Below are 22,609 nucleotides of genomic sequence, written 5' to 3'. Positions count from 1 at the left end.
TTTTTTTTAGCTGAAAATGTGTAATCTAAATTGTATCTATAATTCCAGATGTCTTTTGCGTTTTCTGAAATCTCAAAAGCAGACTTTACTGTCTCACGTCAATGTCCTCGTTGTTGTCATTTCAAGGCTGTGTTCAAGCTGGGTTCAGAGACCTAGGCTACGTGTGTATTACAAGTCATCAGAAAATGGGGCAGAGCTAACTGGTAAAGATGGCGCCAAATACAGCCTCCATGAATGAAAAGTGTCATCGTACTATTATCATTAAATCCTATTCCAACTGCAGTCTGAAGTTCTTATGCACTGCATTCTTGTGCAGATAAGTGAATTACAAAAAAGGAGAATTAATACAGACATATACCATTTACTCCTCCTCACCTTCATGAACATATTTTTCATCAAATGGCAAAAACTGAGTCAGTTTTAACTTTAACTAAATTTTTTGTAAAAACAGGGATTATAATCCAAATAAATGCTAAATAATTTGTATGTTATTAAATTGCCAGAAAAAAAACCTCAAAGATTTCAATAACTTTTTTTATAATTGATTTATAATTTAGAGCTATTATGTGTTGAAAATCCTGTCTGACTTTGACACCCCAAAGTGGCAGTGCATAAAGACATTTTATAAAAAAAAAATTAAATTATATATTAATATAATTTTAAAGATTTAATAAAATCGATTACAAAACTGAAAATAGCTTTAGCCCAAATTCAGATCAACTGGCAGTGATCTCCGCTCTGCTCTCGTGCTCAGAGGCCCAACAAACACCGACTCTTGCCCTCCGTCCCGTCCTGGAGCTCCTACCTTGTCGTTCTCCACATCGTAGCCCAGGCTGATCAAACAGGCCTTGAACTCCTCCGCCTGCAGGGCCCCGCTGTGGTCCTGAGATCGGCCAAACGCACCAACGACAGAGCGCCAAACGTCATGAGGGTGAACCAATCGCAACACATGGGCGGTGGATGGGCGGTGACCATGAGATCCACAGCATGCAAGGAGACGATGAGGACATGGAGGATGGAGGGACGGACGGACAGACAGACAGACAGACAGACAGACAGACAGACAGACATTCATGGATGTTTAGACAATGTCAACACACACAACTCAACAAGCAGCCATGATGGACCTGTGAAGCCCTTTTTCAACACATGCATGTGTCAACACGAGTTATTTATATAAAAAAAATGCGTTAAAATGTATTCACGGTAACATGAAGTGTTAAATTAAAATGTCACTTTTGCCAACACTAAAAAGGTCTTTGCATTCAAAATACAGTAAGATAGTATGCACGTCAGTGGGCTCTGCATGCAGGATTTCAAGTACCAACTGTCTCCGCATGTCCAATATTTCAAAGACGTCAATATTGTCACAACAACTTCCCTCGTGTGGAGACTGCGATTCTCAGACATTCAGAGGTTCTAGTGCCGTTAAAGAACATATATACAACAGTGCTGTGAGATGGTGAATGACGGTGGGGTCTTTCTCACCGTTAGGAGTTTTCAAAACATCTATAAACTGGTTCGACAACGACCACACAAGTCTGGTGACACATGGTGCTTTTTACACCCAATTAAGCACCACTTCTGAAGAGTGTGTCGTCATGCTAAAATACAAATAACATCTTCTGACTGCCATTAGCATGAGGATTAAAGTAGTATTCCTATCAGAAAGTCTGCAAATTCTTACTGAAAAAAATAAACATGCACAAGGCAAAGCACAACCGTAACAGATTTAGAGCAAACATTTACTGCATTCGTTACCTTTGACTTGACTAACAACTACAGTCTTTTTTCCTGGACCTGTGATGGGATGCCTCTCAGCTCAAATAAACACCAGTCAGCAGTACACTGATGTACTCTCTGCTCCGCTAACACCTGAACGCAACTTCTCCCCAACATGTGCTCGCCTGTGTCAAACATCAGGATGAACACTCACATGCTTGACTCTTCTCTCACCCCCTTGTAAGGTCTAAACAATCATTCAGTCGGGTTGTACGTTCACATAGGAAGGGCTAAATCCTCAGATGAAAACACAACACGTTCAGCTAATAATATACAGGAATATTACACCGATCAGATTGTCTGCCTCGGACTGTAACATAATAGTATAATCCCAATCCCTTGATTATCTGTAAATCTTATCTGTATATTTTGGTATATAGGTTTTATTGAGCTGAATGTTTACATCAACATATACAGTATAACCTGCTCCTCGGGTAGGGCTGGGCGATATGGAGAAAATCAAATATCACAATATTTTTGACCAAATACCTCGATATCGATACCGCAACGATATTGCAGTGTTGACTATTGGTGCTTTCATAAAATATTTACACAATGAGATTTTAGATAAATAATCATCAGTAACGTGGATATAAGGACTAAGTGGGTAAAAGCAAATAATAGAACAGTTACAACAGTCTGGTAAGTTCAGAAAATGACATCACTTTACTGTAATGCAGCCTTTAAAACCAGGAATAGACACTTATGCCATATTACAATATCCAAAATCTAAGACGATATCTAGTCTCAAATCACGATATCAATGTAATATCGATATATTGCCCAGCTCTATCCTCGGGTATAACCTAGTTAAAACAATAACAAAGAAAAATTAAAGTATACTTAGCTCCAGGGCTTAACGATTTGAAAAAAAAAAAAAAATCAAATTTGCTATTTTCCTGCCAGATATTGCGATTACGATTCAATTTACGATTATGGTAATAAAAAAAATAAATGAAAGATCCACTGAAAATAGGACATTTCTGTAAACAATCTGGGATATGTAACATTATTCCGGGCATTTATCTTATGGACAAAAAAAACAAACAAAAACAGTAAATATAATAATGAAAAGAGGAATGTGAAATCAATTGTTACAAACATTCAACTAAATATTTCACATTCGTTTTGACACACCTGACAGCCACTGTAACACTGACATAGTGAAAAGGACAGAAGACGAAGAAGACGAAGGAGAAGAAGAAGAAGAAGAAGAAGAAGACGCTCGGGCCCCTGACCTTGTCAAAGTGGTTGAAGGAGGCGCGGTACTCGTAGAGCTGCTCCTGGCTGATGCCCTTAGCGTCGCGCGTCAGGATCTGGTTCTCCACCTCATTGATGGTCCTGGCGATGGTGGTCAGCAGCTGCTCCCAGCCCACACGGAGGTGCTGGGGGAAGAGAGAAGGGGCACAACACAAAGAGGAAACATGTTAGACACCGTCTTTCAATGTTCTGCTCTCGTTTTCATTTTAAAGCTGCCCTTTTTTTTTTGTGATTAACAAATTTTAGATTTTCATTCTTTCAACAAAACATACACCAAACCCATAGATGTACGTGTGTGGGTTACCTCCATTGTGTAGGAAGTGTACTGGTTGTCGAAGATTAGTGCCTCCTGGATGAGCTGATGGTATCCCTCCAGCGTGTTGATTTCGGGCATGTAAGACATGATGGTCTTCTGGTAATCCTTCAGGTGGGTCAGCTGGTCCTCCAGAGTGCCGTTCATTTCAATGGATATCCTGCCGATTTCCTGCCGACAAAAAAACGCGCGCTTTAATATCCTCTTAATCCTACAAATGTACGTCCACCATTGCACGCAGCCCAGTGGGAAATCTTTAGAAGACACTCTGGCGCAAACTCTCTCGCAGCAGACTCCATCCAGCACCAGAGGACACATTTATTAAAAAAACCTTCTCTCTTTACTCCTTTCTGTAGTTATCATGTGCGATTAGCCCTTGTTCTGTGACTTGAGCGAGGATGGATGCGTTTTCAGTTGAAACAACCAGCGCTCAGTGGCGAGTTGCAACTAACGATCTTTTTCATTGTCGATTATTTTCTCGATTAATCGATTAGTTGTTTGGTCTATAAAAGGTCAGAAAATGGTGAAACATGTAGATCAGCGTTTCCCCAAAAAGCCCAAGACGACGTCCTAAAATGTCTCGTTTTGTCCACGTCTCAAAGATGTTCACTTTAGTGTCAAAGAGAAGAAACTAGAACATAGTCACATTTAACAAGCGGCAATCAGAGAAGTTTTCATTAAAAACAAATGACTCAGAGCGATCAATCAATTATCAAAATAGTTGGCGGTTAATTTAATAGTTGACAACTAATCATTTAATCTTTGCGATTAAAACGATTAATGTGCAGATAAAGTGAAAATAAAGTGCTCCAAGGCTGTTAAGAGTTAGAGTTATTTTTAGCTTGAGGCTCCTGTACTGTGGGTACACAAAGTATGTCTGCTTAGTCCTCTTGGCCTCCTTGTATGTATGTATAAATAGTTGTGAGTGAAGCTGTGTGTGTGTGTGTGTAGCATGACAAAGGCCCGATTCAAAAACTAGTGATTATAAAATTAACATAGCGAGTAAATATAAAATATTAATAAGTAAAATTAGAAACCTAAACAAATAAGTTCACCTATGTGTAAAACTCCACATTCACCAAAGCTCCTAAATCCTGTTGAGTCTTTGCTCTATGAGCTCACTGTTGCACAATGTCGGCCTGAAAACTGTGACCAACTACACACAGCTGTGCAGAGATGAAACGCTTCAACACAACGGCGATGGCTCGGACCGACTGCGTGGGCTGACCCCTTACCTCCATTTTGGCCTGGATGTAGGCTCCGACCGTGTTGGCCTGAGTGGCGAACTTGGCTCTCAGAGTGTCGTTGGAGTTCTGCTTGTTAAGCTCATCCTGCAGGGCATTGTCACGCAGCGGCACCATGTCCATCGCCTGCAAAACACACACACACACACACACACACACACACACACACACAGAGCTGTAACAGAACGCACCTGTGGCTGCACACACAAAGCACCAGCTGGAGAAAGTCTTCAAATCGTCCAGCCTCCAGAGACATCATTGAGCTTCTTGAGCAACTGTTGCTCCGTACAAATCAGTCTGATCAATTGGGTGGGGTGGGTGCTTATTATTAGTTCGGTTATGTGCAAGGGGTGTCGGACTGGGGTTGGAAATGGTACTAGAGGCGTCAAAATTAATCAAATAATCGTTGCATCAAATCGTGGACATGGACGATGCTGCATCGATAATCGGCCGGGCCATAATCGATTATTTCTGTTTACAATCTAATGTAGGCCTAACGGTTCGGTTAGGTTTTGCAAATTCAGGTAGTGCCATGTGCTCAGTGCTGTTGTTTTATGTATCCAATTTATTTAGTATTAGAGCATAGAGGAATGTTTTTTAAAAGCTTGAAACGCTATTAATTACATATCCTACATGGCTTCAATAGAAAAATGGATTTGACGCATCGCGATAACGAATCGAAGACATGATAATCGGAATCAAATCGGGAGATCAGTGAAGATTCACACCTCTGCCGAGTACCCAGGGTCCTCATGTGAGGAGCTGTGGATGTGGGGAGGGGCCCACAGAAAATGCCTTTCTACACGGGGCCCCGAATTTTGTGCCACACCCCTGGGTACGCGCACTTCACCAAAAGCGGCAGCAAACATTTGAGGGAAAAGAAATAGTGCATGAAGTGTTTGCAGCTTTAAATCGGTTTACTGTGTGTGTTGCTGACCTGAAAGTGTATCACCCCAAAACTAAAAGTGCTAAACTCTAAAAAGTGGTACTTTTTGGGCTTTTGAACCCAAGATCAAAATGTGAGAGAGCTGCACTGTACTTACAAGTACACAAAAACCCAAGATGGCATTAACGTAGAACAGCAGCAACAAACAGAATGAGGATTAGAGGGCACCGGCTGCAGCCCTACCTTTTTCCATTTGCTGTCGATGCTCGCCGGTGTGATGGTGGTGTAGGGGTTGGCCCCACTCAGCTTGATGCCGTTGCTCTGGGCAATCTTCTGCACCTCAGCCTGGATGGCCTGGATGGCCTCCCGCTCCTTGTTGGCCTCCGCCAGCGTGGACTTGAACTGCTCGTGGGCTGTGATCAGACCCTGTGGGAGCAGGGGAAAAAACATGTTTGTTTTACCTCCACCAGGCAGCAACTCTATCTTATGCCAGATGTAGTTTATACCTCTCAGTTTACTTTTTAATTCCTCGCTTAGGGCTCGGCAATATAGCGATCGTCTTAGATTTTGGATATCTTAATATCGCGAAATTGGCATATGTTGTCTTTTCCTGGTTTTAAAGGCTGCATTACAGTTAAGTGATGTCATTTTCTGAACTGTTCTAGCTGGTTTTTTTATTTGACTTTACCCACTCAATCATTGTATCCATATAACTGATGATTATTCAGCAAAATACTTGTTGTGTAACCAGACTCGCACGCGCTCCAGCTCCCCGTTACCTGGATCTCCTCGATATTGTGGACGATGAACATGTCCTGCAGGTCCTCCATCGCTCCCTCCATCCAGTTGTTGAAGGGCGCCGCTCTCTTAGCGTACTCCAGGTAAAGCTCATCTATCGACTCCAGCTGCTTCTCTGTCCTCTGTTGGCAAGAAAACAGCCAGAGGAGAGGCTCGTACATTAATACTGGATACAGCTGTTCCAGGACAGAGCACATACTTTATTCAGCATAACGGGCTGGTCTGGCATTTTTCTACTCATTATAAAATACCTGATTTTTGAAACCTTACTTTGAGAAAGCTTTGAGATGTTTTTCTACTGATTCCTACTGAACTAAAAGCCAGACCAACTTAACATTTTCATAATTTTATACAAACTTATAAACACAAACACTTATTTAACCGAAGCTTCTGTATGAGAATTTTAAATAAAATGATGATATAAATCAGGCCTGTCTGATCTGAAAGGCATAATCCTTTTCATAAAGCTCTACTTCACCAGGCTTTTTGCCTTTTCTGATATCTCAATGCAGCTATGAAAGATCAATGTAGGCAGAGAACACACTAGTAAGTTACTTTGCCCCATTATGCATCTGTACATTCAATCTGTTTGTTTAGATTTCATATTCAAGTGAGACAGGTACTGTAAATGTTTAATGCAATTAAAGATGCATAGTGGTGTGTTGTAAGAATACATTGGTGAGAAACCTCAAACAGAATCAGTACAAAGTGGAAAAACCATGTGACTGCATCAGTGAGAAATGAGACAAGGGCTAGGGCTGCAGGATACGAGGAAAATATGCGATAACGTCGTTGAATATCGCGATAACGATATTACTCGCGATAAATAAACAGATATTAAAGAACTGCACTCCGTTCTGCTGCTTTCAGTAGTCTGCTCAAATACAGAAAATTGCTTGTTGAATTTAAAACCAATGAAAAGGAAATAATTCATTCGACATTCTTTTTTATGAAACAACTGAATATAAAAGAATGCCCGTTAGATTTTAAAGTGCACTTTACTTTACTACTGATATTTTCTTTCAACTAACAAAAAACCTCTGAGTGTCTATCGTGATATGTCGCAGCCTTTCGCGATGTGTTTTTTGCGCCAGCTGATATCGCGACGCCGATGAAAACGACATATTGTGCAGCCCTACACAACACGCGTCGTCGTACCTCCAGAGACTCTTTGCGGTTCTGGGTGAGAGTTCCCAGGACGTCCCACTGATCGCAGATCTTCTGACAGCGAGCGTTGACGCTGGCTGAGTCGTAGTAGTCCAGCTCGCTAAAAACACAGAGCAGAGGAGAGACGAGTTACAAATTAATTAGGGCTGAACGATTTAGAAAAAAGAAAAGAAAATGGAATGGCGAGTTTTCTGCCACATATTGTGATTTCCCTTCACAATTTGTTTTTTATATTAAAGTATAGCTAATGTCCCAAATTCACCATGTAACAGATAAAACATGTCATGGAGCATTATAACATGAAACCCCATCAAAACTGTATATTCTTATGCAAGGATGAGAACATCTTTATCAGGATATGAACTGCCAGCAGTAAGTGTTTTTCTTTTAAAAAGCGTGGAACAGTCAAACACAGAACATGTATCACAAAATCTAAAGTTATAATTAAAAACTATTCCAATATAAATATCAGTACTTTCATGTAAACTGAAATGTCTTATCTGCCTCAGTTCAACAGCAGCATCGACATATTGCACCTTCTACCATCATGTTACATAAAGTAATACAAAATAAATGAAAAATCCACTGAAAATGGGAAATTTCTGTAAACAATCTGTGATATGTAACATTATTCTAGCATTTATCTTCTGAAAAAGACGGTTTAAAGTAAGGTAAGGTTTAAAAAATGTTGCAACTAAATATTCACATTTGATTAATCGCGGCCTTCACCATTAGCTAATTGCATTCTTTCAAATTGCGATTTTGATTTGAAAAGGATTAATTGTTCAGCCATTTATTAAATCAGCAAGGTTTTCTCTGTAGAGTATTGTTGTCCTTTACACTGGGACCCCGACGGGTCCACAGCTGGTCATCCCTCCTTACTTGAGTTCCTGCGCGATGGCGGCGATCTGCTCCACTCTGTCCTGATGGGCTGCCAGGTCGCTCTCAAAGGCCTCGTGTTTCCGTAGCAACGCCTTCACTTCTGACAGGGTGGACGTCTCGTAGTCTTTCTGGGTCAGCATGGCCTCCTTACCTGCATGCACATAAAAATCCATCAATCCATGCAACATGAAAGTCTGCTCAAAGGCTGCAGAGACGTTTAATACAGTGAAGATCTGCGGCACCTGCTCTCTTCACAAGGAAGACTGACTGGCTGATTTATTAACTCCACTTTAACAACAACAACAACAACAAAAACGCAGTTGGATGAAGAAGAGACAGAAGATTTAAAGAGGGATTTTCATCTTGAAACTGAGCCAAGATTTTTGTCAAATCAGAGGAATCGGCTCGATCCCAGAGAGGCGATTCAGCTCAGTATGCAGCATGCTCACCCGGCGAGCGTTTGCGATAAAGCCGTTACGTACCATCGGTCCAGGACTCGTGGATGGCCGCCTTCTGGTGGAACTTCTCGGCCAAGTGTTCCAGCCTCTCCAGACGCCGGATCTCGCTGAGGATCCACTCCTCATAGCCTTTTTCTGCTCCCTCCAGAGTGTGCCACGCTCCATTGATATCCTGAGACCAAACAGCAGGGATGAAGCCTTCACCTCAATAAAGTATGGCAAATGTTTATTTGCATGTTAAAACCCCCTCTCCCACTGACTTCGACCACTGCAAACTCAACGCTGAGTATTTCTGTTGGAACTTTTGAAAGAACCGAACCTAAAGCTGATCTTTTGCAATTTTGTTTACAGTCAGTGTGTCAGCAAAAGCTACTTTTTGAACCTGAGGAGGTCATATCGTTAAAATGCACCAAGCATTGACTGGTCTCAGATCCCTTTTTTACACCTAAACATACAGTACCAAAGACAAGAGAAGATCTTTTATATAAAAAAGTGCATTTTTCCTCTCTAATTTGACAAAAAAAAATGCACATTCCTGTTTTGTTTCATATCTTACAAACTGCCGAGAAGCTGATCCGGCAAAAATCCCAAACAACTACAAGCTAGGAGGCCCCAGTTAGTGCCGACACGTCACTAAGTGCCCGCTTTGTGACTGAAAAATGTTTCATTTCACATATACATCTTTTTGTAAGCAGGTGTTAAGTGTAGATGTGAATCCTAATTAAGAGCACACTCATCACATCAGTGTACTAACCATTTAAATGGTTTCCTGCAGTCGGTCACAAATAGGACTAACGTTCAAATGTCAAAGATATGGACTCTTGTAGATGATATGAGCATACATACAGACACCATGCGTCCCTCGGATGGCATGAAGGCAGGTCTGTTGCTGAGTCTCAGTTTAGTCTGCAGAGTGTTGAAGCTGATCTCCAGCTGGCATTTCTCTTGGACCTGAGGGAGGTGGGGGGGGGGGAAACGCTTAAAATGACAGAAAAGGATATAAAAGCACTGAAGATATCCTCAACTAGCTCAAGGCGCTGGTGAGGGTATATTGCCGTGCATATTTCTGGGAGTTTGCAGAAGGTATTCTCTACCTTGGGGGGTTTGTGGACACAGCGGTAGTCTCTGAAGTCCTCCTGTTTGGCCTGCATATCGTTTACAGTCTTCTCCTGGGTTCGGTTCTCCAGCCAGGGGATGGTCCGACGGATCCACTCCAGCAGCTGGAGGCAGACAGGAAGAGAACATAATCGGGGTGTCATCCATTGGAGAGAAGGCTCCGACATGATACAAGTTGGTTCCAGGGAGCCTTGAGAGTCACTTGATCAGTGCATCCGGTAAATGTATAACAAAAACTAGACGCCCACACATTAGCCCCCGTTCTCTACACTCTCCATTGGCTCCTGCTAAGTTTTAGAATCAGTTTTAAGATTTTTTAAAGACTATGTTTTTGGCATTTTTCCTTTCTTTCTCCTCCTTTTATGCAACCTTTTCTTACTTATTCTAGGTTTTATTCTATTCATTGTATGTTATGTTGTTTTATTCTTGGTCCTTGATGTAAAGCGCTATATAAATAAATGTTGATTGATTGATTGATTGATTGATGCATATAGAGAATAATGAGGATCTGAAGTGAAGGGGTCCAATCAGCGAGGGTGTAAACCTGCCGGAAGCGTCTTGTCCTCACCTCACTGGCCAGCTTCTCGTAGTCCTCCATCATTTGCTCGTTCTCCTGGTTGACAGCCAGCACTTTGCAGATACGATTCGCGGCTGTCTCGGCCTATCAGGACACAAGAGTGATGAGTAGCGCTCACAGTGATTGGATAAAACACTCAGTGAGAACATTCACTCTAGTTAGCACATTTCTAACAGGATGCTGCGCGTTAAAGCCACTAAAAACAAACCGAACGTTAAGTGTCTATTGCGCCCGAGAACTACCTAGACCTTCCATTACCACGGTTATAAGAACTACGAGTTTCTGGTTTCCAAATCTGTGCAAACACACTCCACACACAGGCAGTGAATAGGAATAAATGGAACCATAAGGTCAAGCACACATTGTTAAAGTGCACAAAGACAAAAACTCCTCAATCAATAAATGAAGGTCACATTTGACCGATTAAAACATGCTCCAGCTGTTGATGGTTAGTTGAACGTGGCAAAAAAAAACATCAATCGGTGCGTTTTAAAGCTCCATGCGTCTCCCGTCACAACTAAGGAGTCAGTCCATACATCTAGTTACAGGTTCATGTAGCGCTGTAGTCCACCTCTGGACGTCTGCCTAGGACATTACACTACTGTACCACTGGAATAAAAACAAACAGTACACACACTTTGACATGTTGATCAATGGGGATATAACAAACTTTCTATTTGTTCTATTATACATGGCTAACGTGCTTTCAAGTTTAAATATTTACCTTCAAGTCTAAATTAATATATTCCTTATATACATATACACATATATATATATATATATATATATATATATATATACATATATATGTATATATGTGTGTGTATGTATATATATATATATATATATATATATATATATATATATATATATATATATATATATATATATATATATATATATATATATATATATATATACATACACACACATATATATATATATATATATATATATATATATATATATATATATATACACACACATACACATAAATAATATCATATAATAGAAAAAAACATTTAGAGCGGAGAAGTGTTAATAGCTTAGGAGAAACTGGAAGGACATCAACCAGTGTTTCCCTCAGGTCTGCTTTTCCCAAAAACCACGTCATTAGAATAACAGAAATATACGTCGCTGCACATACATGATATCTGAAATGTGTGAAATTTAACACCGGCAACCGATCCAGTACAGGCACGGCACGGTATTCATTCAGCAGTAAAGTGTAGAAGATCACGTGAGTTTTTGGGAAATTAAATCCAGACCGCAAAGTAAATCCCTTTCGGGGAAACACAAGGTCGATGTCCAAAGAAACCCGAAACAGAAGCATCAGAAAGCGTTATTATGGCTGCTGTTGTCAGAGTTCCCCTCGTGGTCCTATAATCTTTCGATATTTCCTGTGAGTTCCCAGAACGATGCAAGACAGCATCCATGACCGTACATACTGTAAACAAATCGCTTGTACCCTCTGAGGAGAAACATAAAGCAGCTCTAATAAAATGTTACGGAAACATTTCACGATATTCGTGCATTTTCATCTTCTGATATTCACTGGATTCCCCTGAAAATGGACCTCTGTCTTTCAACTATCTGGGACAAAAAAAAAAAAACTATCCCCCCCAAAGGTTTGATCACTGATGGAAACCATGCCAGATTTGTCTTTGTTGTTTTTTGTTGTTGGGTTGCAGCATCAGAGTGTTAACGTGAGACTGAAGCGCGAGAAGCTCACCTTCTGTGCGCCAGAGAAGGCGTGATAGAAGCAGGATACATAGGTCATTATGGCCTTCTCATCCGGCCGCAGCGTGCCCACGATGTCTACGCATCACCCAGCACCCAGCAGGACAGAGACAGGTTGACGGAGAAAGGCAAACAGAGAGAGAAAGAGAGGGAGAGAGTGAAGCCAAAGCAACCCAAAGCATCATGGTCCCTACAGGATGTGAGAGCGAAGGCTTGGGAAGAGAGAGTGGCTCCCTCTTTCGGTCCACAGCTTCAAGTTCTCCTCCTATTACTCCCCCACCCCACACTGACAGCAGGAGGAGGGATGTCAGGAGGGAGGGGGGGTGGGGAAGAGGAGGAGGACGACTGTCCTCTAGAAGAGAGTTGAGGGACACTGGAGCCACAGGTTCGAGGTTGGGACACAAACACACATCAGCTGCTGAGTGGAGCCTGTTAACATTGAATCTATGTCGGGAGAATTCACTGCGATTATTATTCAAAGTCTGAAGCGGGGTTGTTTCTTTTCGTTTTGGTTCATTTAGCAGGTGAGAAAAGATGAAATTACTGCTCTGAGGTCAGAGACAACAAGCCTCAGTCCTCCCCGGAGACAACTGCCAAATGAATCGACGTGTCGATTAACCGGTTAGTCAATTCAACAACAAATAAATGCGTACGCTGTAAATCTTTGGGTTCAAACAGATCACGTGGAGAAAGAACCTTTGGGGCTTGAGGAACTTTAGAAGACGACTTTGACAGAGGAGTCTCCGTGCAGAGCTCAGGTGAAGTTCATAGTTCTTCTTTTCAAATGACTAAACAGAAAAGCAACAACACACCAGATGTTGAATAAACTCACGGATGGTAACAGGAGGGATTGTGAATTGTGTGATGTATAAATTAATAATTAAGTACAACGCTGGCAAAAGCAGTAAGAGTTTGCTTCTAATCTAAGTTTGCTAGAAAAAAAAACTCTCTGTAGTTACTGACTTCATGTAAATCATTCAAGAACTAGGAGAATAAGCTGCACATGGAACACGTTTACACACACACACACCACTGCCCAGATCTGTCTAATTGTCTGTCACACACACACACCTACACACACACACCTACACACACCTACACACACCTACACACACCACACCACACACACACACACACACCCACACACACACCCACACACACACACACACACACACACACACACACACACACACACACACACACACACACACACACACACACACACACCTCCTGAGACTGCAGAGGCACACCAACAAGTTCTGAATGAGCCAGAAAATTAATTAGAGGAAGAGGAGCAAAACAAGAGAGGAATCAACTGGCTTCCTGTCAGTGGTCTACAGGGAGAGAGGAGAGGGGGTGAGTAAAGATAAGAGGAGGAGGAGGTGAAGGAGAGAAACTAGAGATGGGAGGGTAGTACAATAGTAGACAGGAGAGTTCCAGGAGAAGAAATAATACCACTCTCATGCTGAGACTTTGCTTTCTTTATAAAAGATGCTTCTGAAAGCAAACGTTAATCGTTGGTGCTTTATTATAACATTTTTAAATTTACACTGCTGCTTCAGATTTAACAGTTATTTCACTTGAGTGTCTAGCGTCAATATGGTGAGTTGCAATTCTGGCATCAAAACCCTCCCTCAGTAACCTTCATCATATGCTTAGTTATCTCGACAAATGTTTACGATTGACTTAACCTCTACTGATAGTCATCATTTGACCTCTACAGCATCTGAAAAGTATTTTATAAAAAGTCCCCAGCCAGAGAAGCACTGCTCTAAAAGTAGAAAATCCATCTTCTTATGCTGCTGAGGGTTCACTAGTCGGTCTGCACCGTTGTGTGAATATTAAGAAGTGACAATTTGTGGCCGGGTTGGCTCAGTGTGTAAATTAAAGGCGGAAAAGCCAAAAAATAATCTTGAAGAAAAAAATAAATAAAGAAGTGACAACTTCTCATACAAAATCCTATCAATAATAGCACATTAAATCATCTAGAACTACTCCTGAAGTACACATGTCGTCTTTCCTCTGCTGTGGCTGTGTGTAAAAGCAAACAGGATCTGCATCTGAAGTCTGATTTGATCTTATAAAATTCTGAAAGCCAACAGACATCTGTATCAACCAGAAGAAGAAAAAAAAAAAAAAAAAAATCGGAGCCTCCGATCACTGTTGCTCACGGTACAAACACACCTTTTTGTATAGAAATTGTGCAAAAGTCTGGCTGCTGAGCACACAGGTCTCGGGGATGCACCAATACGGTCTCGTCTTGTTAACAGCGATTCATTCGGGCTTTACCAACTAGCTCGGCTGCAATCTCCTGACTTATTTTGCTAAGGAAACCTCACAATAGAGCAGACAGGACATTTACTGCTTTCACCAGCGCCGTTACATTCACACTGCTTGTGTTTGTGTGTGTATACGTGAGTGTTTGTGTCCCAACAAATCCAGTGTCCTTGCTGAGGCCCAGGGATACGCAGCGCTGTCGAGAGAGAGAGAGAGAGAGAGAGAGAGAGAGAGAGGCCATGCTGGACAGGAAGCAGCACCTGGTTAGTAACAAGGGGGGGTTAAAGGTAACTGTCAGGGGGTTTAGAGGGTACCTTCTGTGCTCCAGAGAAGGCATGGTAGAAACTGGACACATAAGTCATTATGGCTTTCTCATCTGGACGAGCAGTGTTCACAATGTCTACAAGGGGGTGAGACCGTGGTTATGAAGACACACACACATATATACACACACACACAGGCAAGACAGAGGGCGTGTGATTAAACACAACAACACACACATTTGGGAACATGCACTCACATATGATACACACACACACACACACACACACACACACACACACACACACACACACACACACACACACACACACACACACACACACACACACACACACACACACACACACACACACACACACACACACACACACACACACACACTTAACAAGCTGCTGTAGCTGTTAACAGCCAGAAAGGACGATCCGATTCATACGCAAACACAACGAGAGGGCAGACAGAATTAACAATACTGTACATGCAAGGGTCAGACTAGATTTCAGATGACTACAAACAGTGTGTGAGTGTGTGTATGTGTATTATCATTTTTTTGTTTTATTTTGGGAAACTGGGAATTTGGTATGAAAATATATATATGAACAAATTAATATCAGCTTTTTGGTCCGACCCTCATACATAGAGACAAAGACACATTCAGACAGTTGCATCTACTTTACAATCCAAAGCATTAGAGGAGTCGGAGGAGGGGGGGGAATGCCTCTGATGTACCACAGTGGCCACATTTACATGCACATCAACACTGTGACTAACGGAAGTAAGGCACAAAGCGGGTGCTTGGCTTTTATTGGCTTCAGACATTAGAATTTACATTGTTGCTGCAGAGAGGATTTGGGTCAGTCTGATTATGTGTCAGGCTCATCACCTTTTAGGGTTAAGGGGGGTTGCAGTTAAAGTTATGTAGACAGGGTGCCCTGGTGACCTAGTGGCAGAGTGTGTGCCCGTATGTAGGGGCCGCAGGTGCGCTTTCCTTTATGTCATTCTCTCCCCTTTCAAGTCTAAGCTGTCAAAAATAAAAAGGCCTAAATGCACAACAAAAATGGGTTTAGATTAGTCTGTATTACAGTTTGTCTACATCAGAAAGCACGTGGACCTGCAAGCAACACAAACTAATCTACACTACCGTTGAAACGTCTAGAATCAGTTGTTATATTGATGTTCTTCTTCTGTACTTCAATGATAGCTATTTCAGCAGAAACTATAATATAATAAAGTATTTTTTCTTTTGGGCCCTCAGCAGTCTACTCAGTGGTTGGATTAAAGAACTTTAAACTGTGATTGTATATGAAACCACGTTAGCGCGGAATCACAGCCGAAAACCTGTAGAGTACTACATATAACCGTAAATGAGAATAACAACAATAGTAATAATACAGGGGTTGTAAAGTTATGAAATAACTCAAGCAGCTTAATCAGACCACACTTCCATTACAGTCACATTGTTTCATGTAAACACAGCCACTTATAAAAATAACAGTGTACATACAGTACACAGCATTATTCAATAATAATAACACTGAATCCTTCACAGCAGGAGGTTTCCGGCCTACCTTCTGCGTCCAACATCTTGGGGATGTCCAGGTGCTTCTCAGCCACCTCGAACGCGTTGTTCAGATTGGTCACTGGGTCATCCTAAACATCCAATCACAGCGTCAGAAGGCAACAAACAACAAGCCAAGTTTAACCCTCTTAGGTCTACATTTTTTTTTCTTCAAATTCCCATTTTAAAAAGAATATTTGCATATAAACCTGATGTGTTTCATATCAAAATGTTCAGAACAAACAGCTTTCTGTATAGTGAGGCAATGTGTAAAGAAATCATTTGGGCCTAAATCAGAAAACCTAAACTTGATTGTTTTGGTGCTTTAAATGAGTTGACAAGTCTTGGGTTCACATATGTGTCCTAATATATGAATAAAAACAGAAATAAATGTCTAAAATGAAATTTTGTGGTAACGCTTGGACTCGCCGGTGCGTCTTTTGTCCTCAGAGGGTTAATATTATTATATTATTGGTTATGTATAGTTAAAGTTTAGTTGTTTTTTGAAATGACAATGAAACAACACGGGTCAGTTTGGCAATAAAGACACTGGTCGCAATAAGAGCACGAGTCACAAAATAAGATAAAATGACAATAATATGCAAGATAAGATGGGATGAAATAAATGAAAATATAGCACTATATACATATATGAAAAAGGGAATTTGTCTGTGAATAATTTGAAACCTGACTAGTAGTTTGCTTCAAAATGCACAGAGACTTTCTAACATTTGGGTTTGGACTGGGCTTAGTGTTTCCGTCTAGCGGTGGTATAAGGGTGTGAGAATGGGCCTACCTTTCGGAGGCTGTCGTAATCGATGAGATCAGGTCTGTGTCTGTGGATCAGAGCGTTGAAGGCGAGACCGTCCTTCCAGCTGTCGGAGAGAACAGAGGAGTTGGAGCGTGAGGCAGAAGGGCTGACGTGTAACATGACAATCACAAATCACAAATCCAGTTCTGATCTGCACGAGGGAAGCAGAGGGGCTCAGATGCCCATCACATTCACTCTCAGCATTTAATTAAATGTAGGAGCCACACCTCTGACTGAAGATACACTTGGCTGATCTGCCTGCTTCTCATCCTGAGTGCAGCAGCCCAGCTGGTCTTAAACCCACCTGTGTTCTCTCACATTCTCTGACACACCGCTCCTCTGCTCCGCCAGCTACCGGTGGGGGCTCAAATCCTATTCAAATTCATGGGCTCATGCCCATCCTACATCCAGGACGGTGTCAAACTGTACACCTAGGGTTGGGTAACGAAACCCGGTTCCACTATGGAACCGGTAGGAATCGGACCGGATTAGAACGCAAATTTCGGCTCCTCATTTCGGTTCCACTTAATGTGCCGACTGAAATATTTTCCCTCGGTCGCTCTGAAACGGACGTAAAAATATCACACTTTCTCTGTGGTCTACCGTTAGCTAGCTACCGTAAATGTAGGCTACTTTTAAACATTTTAACATTTTAAAGTACTTAATAAGTTAAGTACTAAGTTAAGTACTTTTAATAAGTTAAGTACTTAACTTAATAAGTTAAGTACTTTAATGTTAAAAATGTTAATATATTGTTAAATTTAAATAATTTTCAATAAAAAAAAAAAAAAAAAAAAAAAAAAAAAAACTATAAAAGATCCTTCCTTTGATGTCATTTTTCAAGAATTGGTTTAGGAATCGGAATAGTTTTAAAAGTACCGGTTCGGCATTCGATACCCAACCCTATGTACAGCCCAGCCCGTCCACTACGCTATGTGACTGCCCCCCCCCTCACTATGACAGGGACACTCAACACGTGGCTCCACAATGATGGACCGATCTGCCCACTGACATCCAGACAGCAGAAACCCTACACGTCTGTCAGACTGCATCTCGGCCCATGAAAAGATGGAGAAATCCTTCTCTCGTTCTCTATCTGCAGCACTTGATGCTTTGTTGAAGTTCTCCCTATTTGATGAATTTTACGTATTGGCATTAGGGCTGTGCAATAAATCAACTTTTAAAAGCCATTTCAGCTCTTTAACGATCACAAAAACAATGCGATCGAGAAAAACAATCATTTTTGCACATTACATTTTATTCAGCGAGTAAACTCTTATTTTGTCTTGTGTTCTGAATGGAGAAAACAGGTATGAAGGGAGATGTCACAGTTCAAGGTGTATTAACGGTTGATTTGTTTAACAGTTAAAAAAAAAATTGGACGTTCAATAAATGCAACACCTTTCCAAAAGTCAATGAGTAATCATGTTAAATAAACATGATTTCAATATTGACCAAAATAATTAAGATTAGGATTTTTTTTTTCCTGACCTCGGAACCCAATAATCTCAACTCCAGCTTTCACATTCTGGGCCTGGTCTAGACTCGGCTAGAGGCTGCTTGCCTCGCAGCCTTTCTTGGCCACAAGTAAAAAGGTTTCCACATATAACTCGTACTTTGTATTTACTGTATACAGTACACCACACCAACACGTACTGTAAGCCACTGAATAGCATGCATCAGAGTTTTCTGACACCGCAGTTTAAGTTGCTTCTGACTACTTCAGAGCAGTGAGACGTGTTCCAGTTTCTCCAACAGGGGGCGACCTTTCTAAACAATCTGAGCAGTTTATTGGACAGCAGTGGGCTTTTATTCAGCATTGAACAGTGTTGTGGTGTATCAATACACGCCTAAAAACTAAATACATGTACTCCTATGCGACTAGGTGTGGTCATGCTGCTCCCAAGACAACCGAGATGTGTTTGTATTTTTGTGAGTGTGTTTAATAGGCCACAATTTCTTTTAAGTGTTGAATATTGGCCAGTTCTGATATCATGCAGACCGCGGCTAACCAGAAACACTTTAATCAGGGTTTCACTGGAGACGGTTCCTGTCCCATGAAAACCTCAAAGCTCTTTTAAAAAGGATTTTCTAACCTCGAAGTGAAGAAGTGAATTCTGATGGAAATTCTAAATCATCCAAAATTATCTGAAGAACTTTTTGGTCTTTAATGTGATGAAAACATGGACTGTCAAAAGCTTTCATCCCAGAATAGCACTAATGATCGGTCCAAACTTAAAGCGCACGTGCGTGTGTGTGTGCGTGTGTGTGCGTGTGTGTGTTACCTAATGTGGAAGTTCTGCACGTTGACATTCTTGTAAGGAGCGGTCTTCCTCTGGCACCACAAGAGAAGACCCTCCTTCGCAGAGGTCTCTGCATTGAGGAAAAAGAAGGGAGAAGAGAAGAAGAGAGGAGCAGCAGCAGGAGAGAAGGAGGAAAGGAGGCGTGCATTAGTCTGTGAAGAAATGCCTCTTCATTACCCCCGAATCCCTATCTTGTTTTATTCCATTACTGGCGCTCAGGTCAGTCTGTTTGTGCTAAACATAAATCAGAGGGACTCAAAAGTAAATCAGGATGTTTTTGTTAACTGCGTGTGCCTGAACAAACATCAGAAACATGTCCGTAATATGGAGAGTAAAAAGATATGACTCAATATTCCTTATAGTGGCCCACACCCACCACAGTTAACTCAACACAGAGGGTTTTAATTAGCTACCACAGCGTCTTCACAGACTGAACTGAGTCAACATTTATCAAGCAGAATGAACGCAAAAATAACAAAAAGGTACAGCGCTTTATGGAAGGGAAGGAGGATGAGGATTTGTTGCTGTTCTGTTTCATAGCAATCTAAATGTATAGAAGGACTGTTGATTTGAAGTGGTCCCCCTGGGCCACCAGAACGTGGGACGGGCATTAGCAGACATTTTACAGACTAAAGCGTTACTGAACTATTTGATAGATGACTCGATAATGGAAATGATTGTAAGTTGTAGACTTAGTTTAAGGAAGTTTCAATTATGAAGCCATGTTTTCATTTAATTTTGACGAGGCAACTGTATGTAGTTCTTCACATTCAATTAAGAGGGGAAACCCCCTGGAGATGCACCATCCCGTTTCCAAAAACATTGAAATTAACATTTAAACCAAAAGAAACACAGAACCTCTAGAAGTAACCAATGATGTGGAATTATACAACCCGACAAAAAAAAAAAAAAAAAAAAAAAAATCAATGTAGTAACATCAACAAAGAATGAAAAAAATTCAAAATGACAGAATAATTAAATAAAGTAAGACAGCCAGGCTATAGCAGCTGGTTTAACAGTGTTCCCAGCACTGAGTAGTTTCACATCATCAGACTTACTGAGCAGCCATGCACCTGGTTTTTATCTTGAAAATATTCCATCACTACTCAACCGTGATAGTGTGTGTGTGTGTGTGTGTGTGTGTGTGTGTGTGTGTGTGCGTGTGGGGTTGTGTGCGCGGCCGTGGGTCTCTCTAGCCTCGTTACTTCCACTCTAGTTCCCACAATGCATCCTCATCGTGCACGTCTTCACGTGCGTGCGAACACCAAAGGATTCCTGCAGGACTTTGGTCGGCCAATTACTCCTGAAACCTGGCTGGGAGTCGAGCTGCCGTGGTGCCCCTCAGCAAGGCGCTTCTCTGCCAAGCTGCTGCTGCTGATTGTGAATGCAGATTTTTGTTTTAATTTTTTTTTTTTTTTTAAAAGCACAGGAAGTTGTACCTTCTACAGAGATGTCCTGGATGGCGAAGCGGAGGATGATGGTCCAGATCATTCCCAGGGTCATCTTGGCGTTCCCGTCCACGATTTCTGCCCGACACAAAAAAAAAAAAAAAAAAAAAAAAAATGAGAAAAGAACATTGCTTCGGATTCACTCTGGAGCACAAATCTCGTCCCGTCAATGCTGTTTTTACAACCTTACATCTGCTCTTTCATTTAATAAAGCCAGCAGACCCACACACAGCTACGGCTTCCAAGTGAGATACTTGGACTAAAAATACATTCATTCCCCGTAGATATAAAATACAGTTCATTATTTCATCCATTGTACTTTTTATTTGGGCCTTTCCGCCTTTATTTGACAGGACAGCTGGGTGAGAAAGGGGAGAGAGAGAGAGGGGGAAGACATGCAGGAAATTGTCACAGGTCGGATTCTAACCCTGGACCTCTGCGTCGAGGCATAAAACTCTCCGTATACGTGCGCCTGCTCTACCCGCTGAACCAACCCGGCCACAAATCCATTGTTCATTTAAAATCGGTATTTTAATCAATTGAAAAAGAATATTCACGAAGGTGTGTGCAGTAAAATCTATATTTTGTTTGGATCATCATCTAATGACATGAGGAAATTCATTCAGCAGTAGGGCTGAACGACTTGTCGTTTTCAATTCGAAATTGAGATTTAAAAGAATGCGATTGGCTAATCGTGAAGGCCGCGATAAATCGAACGTGCAATATTTAGGTGAATGCTTAGTGTAACATTTGGTTTAACCATTTGTTCCTCTTTTTATTGTTATATGCACTCTTTTTTTTATAAGATAACTGCTGGAATAATGTTAAATATCACTTATAGCTGGAAATTCATAACTATGTTCCTCGCATAAAGATATAGAGCAGTTTTGATGTGGTCTCGTGTTGTAATGTTCCATGACACGTTTTATCGGTTACACAGACAATATTGAACTTTAGCTAAATTATTATTAAAAGTTATTTATAAAAAATAAAAAAAATAAATCGTAATCACGTCTGGCAGAAAAATCGCAATCTGATTTTTCCCTTAAAGCGTTCAGCCCTTAATCGGCAGTGAAAAATTTTTAGCGTGAAACTTTCAAAATATAATTTTGGCAGTTTTCCCACCACGATCCACAGGTGTTTGGCAGGTTAATGAGTGCACACAGGACAGGACAGCGGCTGGTGTGCAATGCTATGTCAGGGAGGAGGTATGTAGCGCGGGTCACATTCCACTCATAGTTCAAACGCATACAGCACGGAGACTATTCATCCAGCAGTCCTTTCATACTGTCACCCGTTTATCAATCACACTCTCGCTGTCAGCTGGGAATGGGACCCACGTCGCTTTTATTCCATCAGACATTCTTCGTGTTCAATTTGGCATCCGTGTTGCAGATTTCTATTCAGCTCGATTCATGTCTTTTCACATCTTAAAAACACCGTCAAATGTATTGTGGTACATTTCTCTAAATTCTTATAAAAGCTAAATCAGGTTTGTGTTGTGAGTTAGCAAGATTGTTGGTTTCCCCACTGCCATGCCTCCACAAATCTATACTTTAACTTATTACAAAAAGGATTTAAGTCCCTGGAGTTCAAACGGAGGTTTGTGTCAGTTTAAACAGTCTCTGGAGGACCTCCCCCACTCTCATCTCGTCACCACCAACCCTTCCAGTTTTTTCCTCTTCCATCTTGGCATTTTTCTCTCAGACG

General features: G+C 41.2%; 1 protein-coding gene across 3 annotated transcripts in view; it reads right to left on the bottom strand.

The window, feature by feature from the left end:
* Nucleotides 1–22,609, bottom strand: part of actn4 (actinin, alpha 4) — a 72,999-nt gene that overhangs the window by 2,852 nt on the left and 47,538 nt on the right. Inside the window, exons 4-20 of one of the 3 annotated variants that reach the window (XM_028571848.1) lie at nucleotides 20,891–20,977; nucleotides 19,434–19,521; nucleotides 17,134–17,212; nucleotides 16,348–16,429; nucleotides 14,815–14,900; nucleotides 10,475–10,567; nucleotides 9,885–10,010; nucleotides 9,637–9,741; nucleotides 8,815–8,962; nucleotides 8,333–8,483; nucleotides 7,442–7,550; nucleotides 6,265–6,405; nucleotides 5,729–5,911; nucleotides 4,591–4,725; nucleotides 3,347–3,526; nucleotides 3,021–3,167; nucleotides 810–883 (exon numbers count right to left, since the gene is read on the bottom strand). In XM_028571848.1, the coding sequence (XP_028427649.1) occupies nucleotides 810–883; nucleotides 3,021–3,167; nucleotides 3,347–3,526; nucleotides 4,591–4,725; nucleotides 5,729–5,911; nucleotides 6,265–6,405; nucleotides 7,442–7,550; nucleotides 8,333–8,483; nucleotides 8,815–8,962; nucleotides 9,637–9,741; nucleotides 9,885–10,010; nucleotides 10,475–10,567; nucleotides 14,815–14,900; nucleotides 16,348–16,429; nucleotides 17,134–17,212; nucleotides 19,434–19,521; nucleotides 20,891–20,977 (2,014 nt within the window). Of the gene's footprint in view, nucleotides 1–805; nucleotides 884–3,020; nucleotides 3,168–3,346; nucleotides 3,527–4,590; nucleotides 4,726–5,728; nucleotides 5,912–6,264; nucleotides 6,406–7,441; nucleotides 7,551–8,332; nucleotides 8,484–8,814; nucleotides 8,963–9,636; nucleotides 9,742–9,884; nucleotides 10,011–10,474; nucleotides 10,568–12,215; nucleotides 12,302–14,814; nucleotides 14,901–16,347; nucleotides 16,430–17,133; nucleotides 17,213–19,433; nucleotides 19,522–20,890; nucleotides 20,978–22,609 lie in introns of all 3 variants that reach the window. The other 2 variants (XM_028571832.1, XM_028571841.1) reach the window with 2 other exon arrangements.

This window comes from Perca flavescens, chromosome 3, assembly GCF_004354835.1.
Source record: "Perca flavescens isolate YP-PL-M2 chromosome 3, PFLA_1.0, whole genome shotgun sequence".
In the NCBI taxonomy this organism is placed as follows: Eukaryota; Metazoa; Chordata; class Actinopteri; order Perciformes; family Percidae; genus Perca; species Perca flavescens.
The sequence above is the reverse complement of the archived record's forward strand: the minus strand, read 5'-3'. Positions and strand labels throughout refer to the sequence as shown.